At 49.3% G+C, this 19,331-nt stretch overlaps 1 protein-coding gene across 2 annotated transcripts; it reads left to right on the top strand.

The window, feature by feature from the left end:
- Positions 1 to 1,284: 1,284 nt before the first annotated feature.
- CHST6 (carbohydrate sulfotransferase 6) lies at positions 1,285 to 19,009 on the top strand. Of its 2 annotated transcripts, XM_059381533.1 has the most exons (4): positions 1,285 to 1,373; positions 9,571 to 9,644; positions 10,003 to 10,151; positions 10,490 to 19,009. In XM_059381533.1, the coding sequence occupies exon 4, from the start codon at positions 10,506 to 10,508 to the stop codon at positions 11,685 to 11,687; it is 1,182 nt and encodes a 393-aa protein (XP_059237516.1). In that variant the 5' UTR covers positions 1,285 to 1,373; positions 9,571 to 9,644; positions 10,003 to 10,151; positions 10,490 to 10,505; the 3' UTR covers positions 11,688 to 19,009. The 2 variants fall into 2 exon arrangements, with proteins under 2 accessions (XP_059237516.1, XP_059237515.1); XM_059381532.1 differs by lacking the exon at positions 10,003 to 10,151.
- The last annotated feature ends 322 nt before the right edge of the window (positions 19,010 to 19,331 follow it).

Genomic DNA, 19,331 nt, shown 5'->3' with positions numbered 1-19,331 from the left:
TTTTTCAGATTCCTGCACTCTGTTGTTATCTGGGCGGGGAAGGGAGGGGGTGGACTGCTGTACTTATGGAAACATGTCCTGTATTTATCCGGACCTGCTATCAATCCTGGGCCTCTGGATTGAGACTAGAACAGGGAGGGGGACAGCCAGCTCTGGGCCCAGCCCCTCAGTGTTTCTCGGCTCCTGGCGCCTGGGCTCCTCTCCCTCGGCTACTGCTTGGGGAGGCCACGCGTGTGTCCGCTGGGCATTGAGATGCATTTGACTTAGGTCTGAGGCTGGGGGCTTGGGGAAGCGGCTCGGATTCTAAGTCACCTCCCTGCGAGGATGCCACTGAGCGCGAGGAGGGGCAAGATTAAGTAAGATTCAATTTCCCTTGGGGCGCCTGGGTGGTTCAGTGGGTTAAACCTCTGCTCAGGTTATGATCTCAGGGTCTTGGAATCGATCCTCGCATCGGGCTCTCTGCTCAGCAGGGAGCCTGCTACCACCCCCACCCCCACCCCTCTTTGCCTGCCTCTCTGCTTACTTGTGATCTCTCTCTGTCAAATAAATAAATACAATCTTTAAAAAAAAAAAAAATCGATTTTCCTCGCAAGGGCCTTTGTGCCCCCCGGGAGCTTCCTTCTCTGGGAGCGGAGCAGGAGGCAACTTTCTCGGTCACATAGTCGCATGAGAGGTGAGCGCGAGCGCCCTTCGACGTCCTCCCGCGGCCCCCGGGCCCACCTGTGCCCGCCCTCCCCGGGTCCTCCCGCGCCCGCCCCTGGGCCTCCGCCCCTCCCCCGAGGTGGGGAGGGTAGCAAGACCCGGGGGCCAACCGGCTCCTTCCTTCCTTCCGTCCCTCCCGCCCCGGCTCCCGCCCGCCGGCTCCGGGACCGCAGCCACGTCTGAAAGCGGCTCATTGTGTGCGCTCTTCTGCGGCCGGCGGCGCGGAGCGGCCGAACGCGCAGCGCAGGGCTCCGGCGCGGGGTAGGGGGCCCTCCGGAGCAGGGGTGCCCGAGTCTGTGTCTGGCCGTGGCCGCACGACTGCGCCCCCGACACTTCCATCCCGTTCTTAAGACGCCTCTCCTTCTCCAGGACACTCCCGCCCTGTTTCCAGGTTCCCTCCGCCTTAGGTCTCCAGGTGCCTCCACTCTCTCGGTGTCTGCGGATCCGCGCCGGTGCCTCTCGGAGCCTTCCCCCGGTGTCACCGGGGGGCGCCTTCCTAGCCTTGAGAGCCTACGGAGCACGTCAGCCCCTGCGGACTCGCCCAGGGAAGACACGGCCGGTTGCGGACGGCAACTTGGAAGAGGAGACGTCAGGGAGCCTCTGCGGAGCCTCGGGAGTGGGGCGCCCGCCTCCCCCGCCGCGCCAGCCCGGGCAGGGGCGCCAGCTTTGGGGTACGTTGGTTGGTCCCCCTCCGCACGGGATGCCCGCAGTCAGGGGCACGGAGCTCGTAGCCGGGGAGTCGGGTCTGGGGAGAAGAGCTGAGAGTGGTGTTTCTATCCGAACAGGGGAAGGACGCGGTAGCCTCTGGCGCTGGTGGGCAAGTGTCTTCCTGCGGCTTCAGCTCACCTGAGATCCCTGCTGGGGATCCCTAGACTCTGGAAACGTGAGTTTCCAAGGGCATGGTATTAATCTAGAAAGCTTTCCCCCATGGCACTCTTGAGGAAAAGCAACTTGGTGAGCCAATTTAGAACCATAAGCACCTGAACGGGAGTCTGGCTTGTTTCGCTGCTGGCTCCTGAGCAACGAGAAAGGTCTCTTGGTCTCAGCATAGGTGCCCCGGGATCAGTTCACCCTCTCTTCTCTCCCCATCTTGAGCCGGAGGCAGGAGGGTGGGAAAACTGAGGCCTCAGGGGCAGCAAGGACTTGGCTGCCCCGAGGCCGAGAGTGCGTGAGTGTGCCAAGTACCCGAGCTAATGGGAATGGTGTGTGTGGCTCCTCGAGCGTTGGCTGTGTTAAGGCTTATATGGTTCCACTTACCCCTCTCTTCTTGGCATGTTTCGCGCCTGTTTTGTGGGTCCATGTTCTGCCCCTGCCTGGGATTGCCACATTCTGTTCCTAGGGTGCGGGGTCCCCTGAACCAGGCCTGGCTGTTGTTCTTGAGTGTTCCTTATGAAGAGGCAATTGCTTGGATCCATAGAAAATAGTTGTAACCCAGGATTTGGAGGATTTCTGAGCAAATACAAATGTGCTGTATGACAGACATTATTCTAAGTGCTTTAGCAATAGTAACTCATTGAGTTAAAATCAAGCCTTGACTTGGGTGATATTATTTCATTTTTATTATTATTATTTTTTTATAAGTAAGCTCTAGGCCCCCTAGAGCTTGAACTCATGACCCAGAGGTCAAGAGTTGCATGCTCTATGGCCGGAGCCAGCAAGGTGAATTTCCCCCATTTTATAGATTAAACAGCAGTAGGCACCCAGAGGTTAAGTGACTTGACCAAGATCACACAGTAAATGCTCCAATGGGGTTCATTAGCCCCTGTGCTCTCCCTTCTCCTTGTCATAAGACAGAATCCTGCTTCTAGTCTAGTAAGGCGAGATAAGTACAGAAATGCATAAAAAATGAGAGTATTGTGTAGGGTGACAGTAGCATTGACAATGATTTCTCAAAATCACCTAATATTCAGTCCGTGTTGAAATTTCCTATTGCCTCGAAGATACCTTCTTGCACTTGGTTTGTTTGAATCAGAATCCAAACAATGTCCACACACAGGATCCAGCTGCTACTGTTTTGAGTCATTTTCTTCTAAAACAGCCCCTTCCTCCCCACCTTTTTTTATATCATTGAATTCTAAGAATGACTTGCTTTTCAAAAATAATAAATTAGTCAAAATAAAACGTTGAGAAAATAAACCAGAGGGACGCCTGGGTGGCTCAGTGGGTTAAGCCGCTGCCTTCGGCTCAGGTCATGATCTCAGGGTCCTGGGATCGAGTCCCGCATAGGGCTCTCTGCTCAGCAGGGAGCCTGCTTCCCTCTCTCTCTCTCTCTGCCTGCCTCTCCATCTACTTGTGATTTCTCTCTGTCAAATAAATAAATAAAATCTTTAAAAAAAAAATAAAAAAAAAATAAAAAATAAACCAGAGAATATTCCATATTATCCCCGTAGTAAGAGAGCTCAGTCAACACCTAGGGAAACACGGAGTGAGTGCGTGCTAAATGTGCACTCCCTTCCCCCATCCCCTGCTTGTGTTACTTCAGAGAAGAGGTGGAAGCCCCCAGACGTCAGGTCTCCCTGGCTGTAAGGTTCTATGATTGGGTCCTGTGCAAAGTGCATTTAGAGGATCCCCTAAGTTCAGGGCCAGGGAGAGGTGTTGCGTGTTATCTGTTCATTTTCTTTGAAATGCCCTGCGGGGTAGCTCTGAGCTCTGGAGACTTGAAGCTCCTTTCCCTGAAAAATTTGATATCATTTCCCAATAGATCCCTGCAGGCCAGTCTGCTGCCAATCAGCAGCATCTGGGCTGTGTGACTCCAGATTCCCTGCCCCCGGCTGATGCCACGAAGCTGCTGTTTCAGACTGGCAGAGAGATAGCAGATGTGGCCAGGGCTTGGGGCCAGGACTGTCTTCCGCCACAGTCTTGAGGCTCAGGGTGGGCTTGAGGATCTTGACATCTTTCCGTCCTCAGGAGGTAATTCTCCAGCCGATGCCCCTGTCCTCCTCTGGCCAACTGGTACTCAGGTCAGCTGGGAGATGGGTTTGCAGGCATTTCTCCTCCCGCAGTGGAAGCTGGAGCAGGCCGGTCCAACCTGTACCTCCTGTCACCAATTTTATGATTACCAAAGTAATACAAGTCTACTGTAGACTACCTGGAAAATGCAGCAAAGCATTAAAAAGAAAAAAATTACCTGTAACCTAGCCATAGAAAGATAATATTTTTTATTTTTTTAAAAGATTTTATTTATTTATTTGACACAGAGAGATCACAAGTAGGCAGAGAGGCAGGCAGAGAGAGGGGGGCACCCTGGGATCATGACCTGAGCCAAAGGCTGACCCTTAACCCACTGAGCCACCCAGGCGTCCCTGCATATTTTTTAATAACACCTTTATTGAGATACAATCAACATACCTTGGGGCGCCTGGGTGGCTCAGTGGGCTAAGCCGCTGCCTTCGGCTCAGGTCATGATCCCAGGGTCCTGGGATTGAGCCCCTCATCAGGCTCTCTGTTCAGCTGGGAGCCTGCTTCCTCCTCTCTCTCTGCCTGCCTCTCTGCCTACTTGTGATCTCTGTCAAATAAATAAATGAAATATTTAAAAAAAAATACCTTAAGGTTCCCCCTTTTAAAGTGTACAGTTCAGTGATTTACAGTATATTCATGTGGTGTGTTAATCAACCCAGGGTTCCTCTATGTTATAGTACATATCAATACTTCATTCCTTTTTATTGCCAGATAATACTGAATTACAGTTGATCCTTGAACAACATGGGTTTAAACTGTGTGGATCCACCTGTATGCAAATGTTTTCGATAAATACAGTACATCACTGTAAATGTATTTTCTCCTATGATTTTCTTTAAAAAAAAAAAGATTTTATTTGACAGAGATCTTAAGTAGGCAGAGAGGCAGGCAGAGAGAGAGGAGGAAGCAGGCTCCCCGCTGAGCAGAGAGCCCCAAGGCTTTAACCCACTGAGCCACCCAGGGGCCCTCCTATGATTTTCTTAATAGCATTTTCTTTTCTGTAGCTTACTTTACTACATATAATACACAAAATATGTGCTAATTGACTGTTAATGTTAAGGTCAGTGGTAGGTTATTAGTAGCTAAATTTTCCAGGAGTCAGAAGTTATATGTGGATTTTTGACTATGTGGAGGTCGATGCCGCAACTTCCTCATTGCTCAAGTGTCAACTGCATATGGATGGACCACATGTTGTTTACCCATTCATCGACTGATAGACATTTAGTATATTTCCATTCTGAGGCCATTAGGTATAATGTTGCCATGAAAGTTTATGAAAAAGATTTTGTGTGGGCATGTGTTTTCAGTCTTCTTTGATATGTATTTATGTTTTTTTTTTTTTTTTTAAGTTTTATTTGAGAGAGTGAGTGCAGGTGTGTGGGTGTGTGGGGGGAGGGGCAGAGGGAGAAGGAGAAGCAGATTCCCCTCTGTGCAGGGACCCTATGCAGTGCTGGATCCCAGGACCTTGAGATCATGACCTGGGTGGAAGGGAGATGCTTAAGCTTAAAGGACTGAGCCACCCAGACACCCCTTGGATATGTACTTTAGATTGGCATTGTTGCATCCCTATGTTTAACCTTTTGAGGAACTACCTATTTTCTGCACTGTACAAGGGTTCTGATTTCTTTCTCCACCTTCTCACTAATACTGGTTTTTATCTACCTTTTTTCTTATAACTCCCCAGTTAATGGGACGTAGTCTCATAATTTGACTGGCATTCCCTAATGACTAGGATTGCCAAGCATCGTTTCTTGCACTTGTAGGCAATTTGTATATCTTTGGAAAAATGGTCTACTCAAAGCTTTTGCCCATTCTTGAGTTGCGTTATTTGTCTTCTATTATTGAATTGTAAGAGCTCTGTATATTCTCTGGGTCCCTTGCTATATATATGATTTGTGAGTATTTTCTCCCTCCTGGGGGTGTCTTTTCATCTTCTTGATGATGTCCTTTGATACTTGTGTGGTTTTTTATTTTATTTTATTTTTTTTAAAGATTTTATTTATTTATTTGACAGGCAGAGATCACAAGTAGGCAGAGAGGCAGGCAGAGAGAGAGGAGGAAGCAGGCTCTCCGCTGAGCAGAGAGCCCGATGCGGGACTCGATCCGAGGACCCTGGGATCATGACCTGAGCCAAAGGCAGAGGCTTTAACCCACTGAGCCACCCAGGCGCCCCTGTGTGGTTTTTTATATTTGTGCATTTTTAACACCACTGTTTGCTTTAGTACTTGTGGTTTTTCCACTGGATACCATGTAGTTAAGAGTTCTAAAGTGGTAAGGCTAGGACTTAAATTCTGACTCAGCTGGTGTGTGGATCCTTTAGGCCAGTTTCCTAATCTTTCTACACCCTAGTTTCCTTATTTGTAAAGTAGGGGGGAGTATCAGGTCCACATCATAGGGTTGTTGTAAGGATTAAATCAGAAAATGGACAGAAAAGTCTTCATATAGGAAGCCCTCAACAGATGGTGTTTACTGGTGTTCCATTTCCAGCCCACCGCAAACGTTCATCTTACTCCTCCTCTCTCTCCCTGTGCCCCTCTCGTTTTTTTCTTTTCTCTTTCCCTCCTTTTCAGCCTTCTCCCTAACATGCCCTGGGTTCTATCAGAGCTGCTTTGCCCCCAGGGGTGGCCCTTGATGCCAAGAGTCCACTGATCCCTGATCTGGAATCTGTTTTCTCTAATCTTTGGGATTCCTGAACAGGGATGGCCTCCAGCCCATGTCAAACAGAGAGAAATCTGAGCCATGAATTTGTACCTAGTTTTACATTTCAGTTCCTTAGATACCCTGCCAGGGCTGGGAGAGGCTGCTGAGTGAGGGACACGCAGAGCTGGGGTACAGGCGGGGATTTCCCAGAGAGCTAGGTTCCGGGGCTCAGGCTCACCCCCTCTACTGCAAACTGTCCCTCCTTGTAGCTCATATTTCCCAATCTGCCAGTCAGATAGAACAATTGCTCCTTCCTGTGTCTCTCAGGCCAACAGTCAGGGATATTTAGAAGATACCGTCACTTTAGGGCACCTGGGTGGACTTTAAAATGCTCAGCAAGGGAGCCCTGGAGGGGCTCAGCCGGTGGTGGTGGCGGTGGTGGTGGTGGCAGCTACTGTGGGCGGCAGCCCCACATCGGACTCCAGATCACAGCTCAGATCTTGATCTTAGGGTTGTGGGTTCAGGCCCCGTGTTGGGCTCCACCCGGAACCTACTTTAAAAAAAAAAAAGTAACTACTTAGCGGGAAGGAATGCGGGTTACATGGGGATCTGGATCACAGAGTGTCTGACATTAAGTAGGCAAATATTTATTAATACCATCTACTCATTCAGTCTTTGTGACATTCCCGGACATGACACTTAACTGTCTGTCTTAGTCAGGGTTCTTGACTCTTTTTTTAATTTATTTTTTAATTAAAAAAAATTTTTTTTTGAAGAGTTGTTTATTTGATAGAGACACAGCAGGAGAGGGAACAGAAGCAAGGGGAGTGGGAGAGAGAGAAGCAGGCTTCCCGCAGAGCAGGGAGCCCCATATGGGGCTTGATTCTGGGACGAGACCCCGCCCGAGATTATGACCTGAGCTGAAGGCACTTAACGATGGAGCCACCCAGGGACCCCAACTCTTTTATTGTTAATTAATGAATTACTTTATTTGTCAGAGAGAGAAAGAGAGCACAAACAGGAGGGAGAAGCAGGCTCCCTGCTGAGCAAGGAGCCAGATACGGGACTTGATCCAAGGACCTTGAGATCATGACCTGAGCTGAAGGCAGGCGCTTTTTTTTTTTTTTTTTAAAGATTTTATTTATTTATTTGACAGAGAGAGATCACAAGTAGGCAGAGAGAGAGGAGGAAACAAGCTCCCCGCTGAGCAGAGAGCCTGATGGGGGGGCTCCATCCCAGGACCCCTGGATCATGACCTGAGCTGAAGGAAGAGGCTTAACCCACTGAGCCACCCAGGCGCCCCCTCCCCCCGGAAGGAATTTTAAAATGGAAAAATTTATAGGGGAAGGGCCTAGGCCTTCCAGGATGGGGGACTTCACTGGGGAAAGGCTTAGGAGTGAGATCTACCCCAGAGCTCTACTCTGGGTGTCTGACATTTGGATTTAAACTTCTGGCCTAGGGGCGGGCTCCTGGGTGGCTCTGTCAGATGAGCCCTTGACTTTTGATTTCAGCTCAGGTAATGATCTCATATTGTTGAGATCAAGCTCCGAGTCAGACTCTGTGCAGCCTATGGAGCCTGCTTAAGATTCTCTCCCTCTGCTCCCACCCACCCTGGCCCGCTCCTGTTCTCTCTTTCTCTCTAGAACAAAACAGAACAAGAAGTATTCCTATCTCTCTGCCCTGTCCTCAGTGAGTATTCGTGTCTCTGAGCTTCACTGCCTCAGTTAAAACAGGTGGGGCACCTGAGTGGCTCAGCCAGCTGAGCGGCAGCCTTCAGCTCAGATCATGATCTCAAGGTCTTGGCACCCAGCCCTTTCCCTCTCCTTCTGTCTCTTTTCCTCTCTCTCTCTCTCAAATAAATAAATAAAATCTTTATAAATAAATAAATCAGATGGAGGTAATTTCTACCTCCCATGAATGTTGGGAGGATGCAGTTCAATCACGAAGATAAAACACTTATCCTGTGTCTTCCTGACCTGCCACTGGGTATCCTGTACCTAAGGCTCCTTATCAGAAAACTCTCCCGTAGGACCTGGACCTCTTCGGGCACTCTGCATGGGGTTGCAGGTATCAATCCTCTTCTTAGTTCTCCACTCCAATAATAGGATCAGATATCAGTTCCGTGTTGTGTGTGTCACCTAAGAAAACCTCTGGTTTCCCTGGAAGGCAGGTAACACACACACTGGTAGCTTACCGTCAAGATCCTCCTTAGCCAGGAAAGGGATGGGCTGGCCAGGGCAGCTGTGTTTGGGCCCAACACCGGGGTCCCCAGTGTTCTGCAGGATTTCCCAGAAATGGGAGAGGCCAGGTGACTGTAATCAGAAAGTGCCAGGAACTTAGAGATGGAAGTCCTGGGTCGAGGGTCCCTCTTTCCCTGTTGTCTGTCTGAGCCTGGCATCCTTCACGTAAAAAATGGAAACCATAATGTCCACCAAATGGAGCCACTGAGTGAAATCCTCACATCTAGCCCTTGTGGTTCAGGAGGCAGAGCTGCTGGGTGACCCTTGTCCACTCCCGGCAGCCTCTGGAAAAGTGGGATCTGCTCACAATTTAGACCTGCCTTCTCCTGGAGGTGATATGGGCAGGGAAGGGGCTTCGAGGGGAGCAAATGCTGTGAAAGCAAGTAGGATATTTCAGGCCCCTCCCTCCCAAAGCAGCTCTTCCTTGGGATTGTGGTAAGAGCAACAGGTGCAAGAAGAGAAGAAGTCTGGGACCTCGGGGTGCACAAGCTTGGCTCTGCGTCCCTTTCACTCTGTGGGAAAAGTGTGATATTCTTAAGATCCAGTAAACGAGCCCAGAGGTGGGCGCAGGAGATGCTGGGATTTCCGATGCGGGTGACCTCAGAGTGTCTTATCTAGGTGGAGACTTCCCCTGGTGCTGCCTCTCCCAACACAGCACCAGCCACAGTAGCCCTGGGCCCATGTATGGCACTAGCAAGCCTTCTATCATGTGTATGTTCTAGCAGCTTCTTCATGGCAAAGCCCAAGAGGCCGGATGTTACGATCCTCATTTTGCAGAGGAGGAAACGGAGCCTTGGAGAAGTGAAGTCACATGTGCCCAGCTCCTCAGTGGCATCAGTGGCCCTCTCTCCTCCACTCAGCAGGAAACGTGGTCAGTTCACAGCCACTTGAAAAAATGTGCTCGGGGCTGGGCCGCTCTGTTCCCACCTGCAGGCAACTTTCTGTCCGTCTGGGAATGCAAAGCCCTCCCACTGTGCAGGGACGTCTCCTCCTGTGAGACTCTGACCCAGCGTCTCTCCTGCTTTCTCAGGCCCTGAAAAATCTGCAGGCATCGTCCATGGATTGTGATTGAGGCGGGCGGCTCTCCCAGCAGCCGTGAGCTACGTGAGTAACCTCAGCACGGAAAAGGGCAGATGGTGGCCAGGAGCCTGCCTGTCTTCCCCTTGCCCTTTACCGCTTTCTTCTGCACATTCCCACAGCTCCAGAAGGGTTCCCTCCCTCTGCAGTTCATGCGTCCTGTAGCACTTGACTCCCTGCAGAGAGCAACATTTGGGGTGCCCTATGTCGTTTACTTACTTTTAATAATAAAAGCTGCATCTGCTTGTTTAAAAGAAGCCAGACAACCCAGAGCACACTGGGCAGAAAGGGCACATTATCAGTTATGGGAGTTAGGACATGTCCGCCCCCCCCCCCATTCCATTATTCCATTATTCCAATACCAATACTCATCCCCTTTTTACAGATGGGTAAACTGAGTTACAGACAGATGCAGCGTGTGGTCCGGGATCACAGGCTAGAAAGTGGCTGAGCCTGGTGAGGGATTCCAATCACCCATCAAGCTGTGGAGCTAAACCTAAAATTGTCTCTCTAAAAAGAATTCTGAAGCAAAAGGTGGGAATTCTGTTTTAAAATAATATTTCCCTCGCCAGAAAAAGAGAGGGAGAGAGAGAAAGGGGAGGGGAAGAGGGACTGAGAAAGTAAGGACAAAACACATTTCCAAAGACATTCTGCAACGATCCTTTTACTCTGCATAGACTAGGTTTTGGTAGACGTCTTAAAGTCCTATTCCCCGGAGAGTGCCCTAGTAAGATGGCCATAGTCTGGGTTGGGGAGGAGGCCCCCATCTGGCGGGTGGTCGGAGTGGGGGTTGGGGAGGGAGGGGACTGCTCCCTGCAAGGCGTTGGGGTGTGGCAGGGCGAGTCCCTAACGGCTGCCCTCTCTTCCCGAAGGCCCCCAGCTAGAGGCATGTGGCTGCCGCGCGTCTCCAGCACGGCGGTGACCGTGCTCCTGCTGGCGCAGACCTGCATCCTGCTTTTCCTGGTCTCCTGGCCCAGGCCACCGTCTGCAGCCAGCGGCAAAGAGCGGGTGCACGTGCTGGTGCTGTCCTCGTGGCGCTCGGGCTCGTCCTTCGTGGGCCAGCTCTTCAGCCAGCACCCCGACGTCTTCTACCTGATGGAGCCCGGGTGGCACGTGTGGACCACCCTGTCGCAGGGGAGCGCACCGGCGCTGCACATGGCCGTGCGCGACGTGGTGCGCTCCGTCTTCCTGTGCGACATGGACGTGTTCGACGCCTACCTGCCGTGGCGCCGCAACCTGTCGGACCTCTTCCAGTACGCAGTGAGCCGCGCGCTGTGCTCGCCCCCTGCCTGCAGCGCCTTCCCGCGCGGCGCCATCAGCAGCGAGGCGGTGTGCAAGCCGCTGTGCGCGCGGCAGCCCTTTAGCCGGGCCCAGGAGGCCTGCCGCGCCTATAGCCACGTGGTGCTCAAGGAGGTGCGCTTCTTCAACCTGCAGGTGCTCTACCAGCTGCTCAACGACCCGGCGCTCAACCTGCGCATCGTGCACCTGGTGCGCGACCCGCGGGCCGTGCTGCGCTCGCGCGAGCAGACCGCCAAGGCGCTGGCGCGCGACAACGGCATCGTCCTGGGCACCAACGGCACATGGGTGGAGGCCGACCCCGGCCTGCGCGTGGTGCGCGAGGTGTGCCGCAGCCACGTGCGCATCGCCGAGGCCGCCACGCAGAAGCCGCCGCCCTTCCTGCGAGGCCGCTACCGCCTGGTGCGTTTCGAGGACCTGGCGCGGGCGCCGCTGCCCGAGATCCGCGCGCTCTACGCCTTCGCGGGCCTGAGCCTCACGCCGCAGCTGCAGGCCTGGATCCACAACATCACGCACGGGTCCGGGCCCGGCGCGCGCCGCGAGGCCTTCAAGACCTCGTCCAGGGACGCGGTCAATGTCTCCCAGGCCTGGCGCCACGCGCTGCCCTTCGCCAAGATACGCCGCGTGCAGGAGCTGTGCGCCGGCGCGCTGCAGCTGCTGGGCTACCGGCCCGTCTCCTCCGAGAGCGAGCAGCGCGACCTCAGCCTGGACCTGGTGCTGCCGCGCGGCCCTAGCAGCTTCAGCTGGGCGTCCTCCACGGACGCACACCCCTAACCTTAGCGGACGCCCCCAGTTGTGGCGCTGGGGAGGGAGCTGGGCACGCGGGGCGCACGCCGCTTATTGGAGGGGCCGGGAGCTTGGCAGTCCTCTGTAGTATGAACGGACTGGGTCCCCAGAACTCCGTGTTTGTTCTTGCTTCTGAATTTTCTTTTGAGTCTTCCTCAGCAGCTGGGTTCCCATCGGGAGCACACTTCATGGAAAACTGAGTCTGCCCCTTCCTCTGCGTGCAGGGAATAAGCGCAGATGACCTGGCTGCTCCTCCGGCGCTTTCTTCCCAAGTCTCTTTTCCTATTGGAGGCGTCATCCAGCAACTGAGAAGGGGTTCCCAGCCCTTCCTGGGAGTAGAGAGAGGCACTGTGGTGAGCTGGCCCGCATTCCTGACTTCGTTCCCCCGTGTCCCACCACCACACTCAATCAGAGCTGTTGGCGTTTATATTCACTTGGTACTTTCAGAAAGAAATCAGACAAGATGCTTCTTACCTCGGGGTCTCCCGGTAGCCTCTCTCTGCCCCATCTCCTGGGAGCCTACATGCCTCCATTGCCTTCCAGTTAACCTGGGGTGAAGGTTTGATTTGTCCTGACAGTAATGGCCCTACCCACAGAAATAGACATCATAATTAAGCTTGTGATGCTAGACTTCACAGTCTGTAAAGTTTGACAAACAAAACGCAAAACTGAAAGGCCTTGTCCAAGGTCACATGATGAGGGGGAGGAAGGGAGGAGGGAGTTTTGCTCTGAGGCTACATTTAGAAGGAAAGGGTCAGTCAGGCTTGCAGAGACCTGTCTCCATCCTGAAGGAGGGTCAGATTTTTCTATCCGTTTGTGTAATGGAAGAGCAAGCAGCCATGGCTGGGGGCACAGCCGCAGGATATAGGGGGTGATGACACGTCTGGGCCCAGAGTGCAGAACCTTAGAGAAGCTACCGGATAAGCACCGAGGGAGGCTGTGAGGGGGAAAGGTGAGGGAGAAAGGAAGAAGGGCTGGGGGGAAGCTTCCAGAACCTCTGGGATGCAGAACTGAGTGTGCGTAAACTTTAGGGCATGGAGTTGGTGCAGGGACTGATCGTTGTTAGCACATGCGTCAGTTACCTCTGGAAAGGAGTGGGCTGTTGCCATCAATTGCCAGGAGGGATATTCTGCAGGTTGCTAGCTTCTTTTTTTTTTTTCAGTCCAAGAGTGGGGCCTTGGATTGGTGGGACCTCAATTGTGGACCCCTATTTTTGCTCCAGAGCAGGTGGTCAATGGGCAATCTGGTGTTTTCCACTTATTTTCTTGCAGGGAGCAGAGAGATACCGACCTTGAAGCTGAAGCTTCAGCACACCTCCATTAAGGATCTGTCAAGCTGTAAAAACTTTAGGCCTCATAAAACCTCAATCATGGGGAGGATATTTAACATATTAACATGGGGAGGATATTTAAAACTCTGAATGTATGGGGGGGGGGGGCACCTGAATGGCTCAGTTGGTTAAGTGCTTGACTTTGGCTCAGGTCATGATCCCACAGTCCTGGGATGGAGCCCGGCACTGGGCTCCCCGCTCAGCAGGGAGTCTGCTTTTCCCTCTCCCTCTGTCCCTCCCCCCGGCCCTGCTCAAGCTCTCTCTCTAATAAATAAGAGCTAAATAAATAAATAAATAATAGAAAGCCCTGAATTTATCAATGGGGACTCTGCAACTTAGAAAGGCTCAGGCCACATAGCTTCATATAAGGGATACACCTCAAACTCAGATCTCTGACTTCAGGGCTTACAGTTCTAACTGAACTGGGTTGCAGTGAAGCTTGGAAAGCCAGATCATTTCCCCCAGTAATGACAGGGGTCTCTAGGTGAGAGGGAGCGAGCCATCCCAGCATTTGGCTCGTATATGGCTGCACACATCTCCAGGACTGGATGTTGAAGGGTATGGTAAGCAGTGGCCTGGGGCACTGGGGCTCCTGCTGTTGGCCACTTTTTCCCTTCCTGTCCCTCCCTGTGCTGGCCACTGGGGATAAAAGTAGCCTGCTAGTCTGCTCGGAAGGAGTGTAATGTCAACTGGAGGAGTCAGCCTAGGAAGGTTCCTGGACAATATAATATGTTCAGGCGAAGAGGGATAAGCAAGAAGTTCATGGTGCCAAGAACAGAAAGACACTGATCCCTTGTGGGGTCCAGGAAGGCTTTTGGGATAGCTCAAAACCCAGCCTGATTATGGCATCATACAACTTTCATTTACCTCTGCTCTGGTTACAGGCTGTGTTGATGGCAACAATTAATGATCTTTGGTATGTGATTTATCCATTCTGGCTACACACCCAAAGCCCCAGAGAGGGGATGATTGGCTCCCAGAATTCACTCTCTGTGTATGGTGAACTCAGGGTAAGCCTCTGGGTGAGTTCCCTGACATATCTGGTTCTAAGCAAGCCTGGGGGTGAACCCAGATCAAATTTCAGGACAAGGACAGGCGGTTCAGTGAGTCAGGCCGGTTCAGACCCTGGTGACATACTGGGAGACTGAGGCGTCACAAACCTTGTTCTCCCAGGGAGTGCAGACCCAGAACAAATAGTCCCACAGATAAACATGCAAACGTAGATGTCAATTGTGCTCTAAGAAGAAACAGTAGAAGTGAGGAGAGGATGACCTACTTTAGTATGGGGAGTAAGGAGGGCCTCTTTGGAGAGGAAGCATTGATTTGAATGCATGAAGGATGGATAAGAGCTCATCAAACTCCTTGACAGGGGGAAGAAAAGGAGCCAGAGAAAGAGTGAGGGATGGGTCCCCTGGGAATCGGTTTCCTTGAAAAAATTAAAATTTAGGCTCATGAGATGAGAGAAGCCCTCAAGAGGTGGTCAAGTTTGTGTGTCTCTAGTAAAGGAGAACCGCTCAATCAGAGAGCTTTCATGTCTTTAAAGGTGAAACTGCCAAATGACTCTAAAGGCGGAATAACAACTTATACCATCCAGCATGGGGTCAAGAATGCTCTTCCTGTCCCTTTCCTACTCACCCCCCCCCACCTGTGCAGGCTAAATCAATCAGTCCTTTGATTTTTACCTGCCCGATGGAATATTATTCCGTGCTAAAAAGATATGAGCTATCAAGCCACGAAAAGACGCGGAGGAAACTGAAACGCCTATTACTAAGTGAGGGGGAAAAAAAAGCAATGTGAAGAAGTCACATCCTGTGCAATTCCAACTATATGACATTCTGGAAAAGGCAAAACCATGGAGACAGTAAAAAGATGAGTGGTTGCCAGGGGACAAGGAGGGGAGGGAGGACTGGATGGAACGAGGGTTTGTGGGGCAATGAAAATACTCGCCATGAGGGGCGCCCGGGGGGCTCAGTGGGTTACAGCCTCTGCCTTCAGCTCAGGTCATGATCTTGGGTCCTGGGATCAAGCCCCGCATCGGGCTCTCTGCTCAGCAGGGATTCTGCTTCTCCCCCCACCCCACCGCCTGTCTCTCCATCTACTTGTGATCTCTGTCAAATAAAAAAAAAAAATCTTAAAAAAAATACTCTCCTATACTGATGGGGATATGTCACTAACAATCTGTCCACAATCCTAGAATGTACAACACCAAGAGTGAACACTAAGGTACACTAGGGACTTTAGGTGATTATGATATGTGCATGTAGGTTCATCCTGGGTAACAAATGTACCCCTCCGGTGAGTGATATTGATAATAGCCATGAATGCAGCCATGAATGGGTGAGGGCGGTGTATGGGACATCTCTGTACCTCTTTATTTTGTTATACACCTAAAACTCCTCTAAAGAAGTTAATTCTTTTTTTCAAAACTGCAGTAAAAGCATTGGTAGCCTCAGGAGGGTGAGAGAGTCTGCTCAAATGAGAGGGTTTGGCCAACCACTCAGAGACTGAAGCAATCACCTCAGATTGAACTTTTGAATTTTCTTGGAACGGCAAGTCCTTCAGCCCATCATGGGTTCTCTTCCTTAGGGTTATGACTGGAGAACCTGGTTAGCCCTATAGTTCTAGTGCCGTTGTGATCTCAGTCTCCCAGTCCTCCGCACCTCCTTTCATTTGTTCAATACAAATGAATTATGAATTGAGTGTTGACCAGTGCACAAGCAGGGAATGATCATGGGGATTAGGAATGTATTCACTTAGGGGTGTGAATTGCAATTTTTAATGGGGTGATCAGAGTAGGTCTTATTGAGAAAGTGACATTTGAGCAAAGTCTTAAAGGAAGTGAGTCAGTTAATTAAAGGATAACTACTGGTAGAATGTCCCAGAAGAGGAAAAAGACAATACAAAAATCGTTAAGGAGGGAACCCATTTGGTATATTGGAAGAACAGCAAGGAGCTGGTGGGTCTGTCATGGTGGGCCAAAGGGATATTGCTAGAAGGTGAGAAGGTAAGAGAGAGGGAGTCAGATCATGTAAGACTTTGTGGGATTTGGTGAGAACTTGGGCTTTTACTTGGAATGAGATAGAGGGTGTCCGAGACCACAGTTGCTCTGTGGCACTCCTTTGTCAAACAAATAAATATGCATATAATATTATATATGTGTATAATATGTCAGATATTTAAAAAATAATAGAAGTACCCAGTTAAATATTTCATTATTATATCAATGCCTATGTTAGTATTCTGAATTAGTGTATTGTCAGTTTTTCAAGTTTTTTAACTGGATTTAAATTAATCACACTGTGGGGGGCACCTGACTGGCTCAGTTGAAAGAGCATGTGACTCTTGATCTTGGGGTTGTGAGTTTGAGCCCCACACTGGGTGTAGAGATTACTTACATAAAAAATAAACCTTAAAAAAATTAATCATACTGTGGCCTTCTTCTGCAACTTAGATGTTCTCCTCATCTTTATATTCCTGGGCCTCCTAACGTTGCTTGCAGGTTTAAGTCATTTATTTCTACAACTCAACAGTATTTTGTTGAAAATTATATCACAGTTTTTGTTTACCCATTCTTGTCTTGATGGACACCTGCCTTGTTTTCACTTGCTTGCTATTACCATGCTACTAGGAACCATCTCGTATGACTCTCCTGCTACAAAGGCTATAGGATATTCATCTTGGAGTGACTTGCTAGATCATGAGAATCTTCATCCAACATTATTCCAGAATGGCTGTTGTCATTTTAGCCCTCCACAGTTCCAGTTGCTCTACATCCTCACCAAACACTGACACTCTCAGACTTTAAAATTTTTAGTTTTTGGGTAGTTGATAAATTATCCCATTGTGATTTCATTTTGTGTTTCACTGATTAATAATGAGGTTAAGGATCTTTTCTTATTTTTGTTGGCAATTTATATTCTCTCTTTGATGAAGTAACCTATTCAGGTCTTTTGTCTCTTTGTCATTTACTTTTTTTTTTTTTTTAAAGATTTTATTTATTTACTTGAGAGAGAGACAGTGAGAGAGAGCATGAATGAGGAGAAGGTCAGAGAGAGAAGCAGACTCCCCATGGAGCTGGGAGTCCAATGCGGGACTCCAGGATCATGACCTGAGCCGAAGGCAGTCGTCCAACCAACTGAGCCACCCAGGCGTCCCTACTTTTTTTTTTTTTTTAAAGATTTTATTTATTTGACAGACCGAGATCACAAGTAGGCAGAGAAGCAGGTGGAGAGAGAGGAGGAAGCAGGCTCCCTGCTGAGCAGAGCGCCCAGTGTGAGGCTTGATCCCAGGACCCTGGGATCATAACCTGAGCCGAAGGCAGAGGCCTTAACCCACTGAGCCACCCAGGCGCCCCTCTTTGTCATTTTCTTATTGAGTTTTAGGAGTGTTTCATAGATTCTGGATACCACTCCTTTGCCAGTTACATGTATTGCAAACATCTTTGCCCAGTTTATGGCTTGTCTTTTTGCTGTTTTTATAATAACACTTGAATAACACAAGTTCTTATAGTAGTTAAAATTTTTTTAAGATTTTATTTATTTGACAGAGAGAGATCACAAGTAGGCAGAGAGGCAGGCAGAGAGAGTGAGAGGAAAGCAGGCTCCCTGCTGAGCAGAGAGCCTGATGCGGGACTCGATCCCAGGACCCTGAGATCATGACCTGAGCCAAGGGCAGGGGTTTAACCCACTGAGCCACCCAGGTGCCCCTTAAAGTAGTTAAATTTATCAAGTCTTTCCTTTATAACCTTTGCTTTTTCTATCTACTTTAAAAGCTCCTTCACTGTTATGAGGTCATAATGATATTCAGCATTTTCTTCTAAAAGTTTTATAGTTCTGCATCTCACTATAAGTGAAATAAGTGAGACAGGTGATGGAGTTCTGAAAAACAAACAAAAGATCTGGTTACTTCATAATTTTCTTGCAGGCTTCTGTTTTTCCTGGACTTAGTATTGCCTTTCAGTTTTTTCACATTAAGAGAAGAAATAGGTACCTTCTTTACTCTGTCATTAAAAAGCGGAGCTTCTTAACCATTTTGTCCATAGCTTGAAATCAATTACACTATTTTTCCTGAAGACACTCTTCTTTCTGTTCTAATGTGGTTAGGTGGCTGTTAGGACTTGTGCACAGAAGTCAGGCTAACACTCCTGGTTATATCCATCATTTCTTTCACTACACATCTTTCTCTTTCTTGGTTATCACTCCTTAACTTCACTGGAGGACAAACTCAACTTTCTTAGGAAGAACATATAAAACATACGTTTTCTGAGTCCTGCAAGTATAAATGTCTTTTTAAAAAAGATTTTATTTATTTGACAGAGAGGGGGAAAGAGAGAGAGAGACAGAGAGAAAGACAGACAGAGAGGACTAGCAGGGGGAGCAGGAGAAGTAGAGGGAGAAGCAGCCTCCCTACTGAGCAGGGAGCCTGACCATGACCTGAGTGGAAAGCAGATGCTTAACTGACTGAACCACCTGAGCTCTCTAAATGTCTTTTTTTTCAACCTTTCAATTTGAAATTTGACTGGGGATAGAACCGTAAATTCAAAATAATATTCCCTAATGTGACACACAATTGATTGTCATATAACCCTAAATTAAGTGATTTCTTCTACTTCTTACATACGGGTGGTCTGGGAAATGTACCAAAAGATAGTATTATTAAATATTTCATGACTTTTTTATGCTTACTATTGCTATTTGAGATAGGTTTCTTCGGTGATGCAAAATTGCAGTTGCAGTGTTGAGGCATGGACATTAGTTCTCAAAACAAAGTCTTCAGGGGCACCTGGGTGGCTCAGTGGGTTAAGCCTCTACCTTTGGCTCAGGGTTCTGGGATTCCCACATCGGGCTCTCTATGCCTGCCTCTCTGCCTACTTGTGATCTCTGTCTGTCAAATAAAATCTTAAGAAAACAACAACAAAGTCTTCAAGAGGGAACTCTAATAATTTGCTAATGTTCTTGAATTAATATTACGTAAAATACTATGAATTTTCCACGCAATGCTTAATATTACATAAAATACTATGAATTTTTCACGGAACGTTTAATTTAAAGTATTTAAGTTTTCAAAAAAATCGCTGCCCCTCCAACAGTTGAAGGTACTGCTACTGTCTTCCAGATCTCTTTTAAATCTGCACGTCAGGTCTGGGTGGGTATGCAATTCCCCTACTTTCTTGGAGGTGGCGCTGCAGAGAAGGGCAGAGAAGAGCGCACCCTCCTGGACAGGAGAGACTTGTCCAGTAGGGGGCGTAAGCCCGTGGGTGCCACCGGAGAGCCGTGCGCAACGTCGGGGGGCGGGAACAACTC

Source organism: Mustela nigripes, chromosome 17 (assembly GCF_022355385.1).
Source record: "Mustela nigripes isolate SB6536 chromosome 17, MUSNIG.SB6536, whole genome shotgun sequence".
Lineage (NCBI taxonomy): Eukaryota > Metazoa > Chordata > Mammalia > Carnivora > Mustelidae > Mustela > Mustela nigripes.
This window is presented reverse-complemented; position numbering and strand designations above follow the sequence as displayed.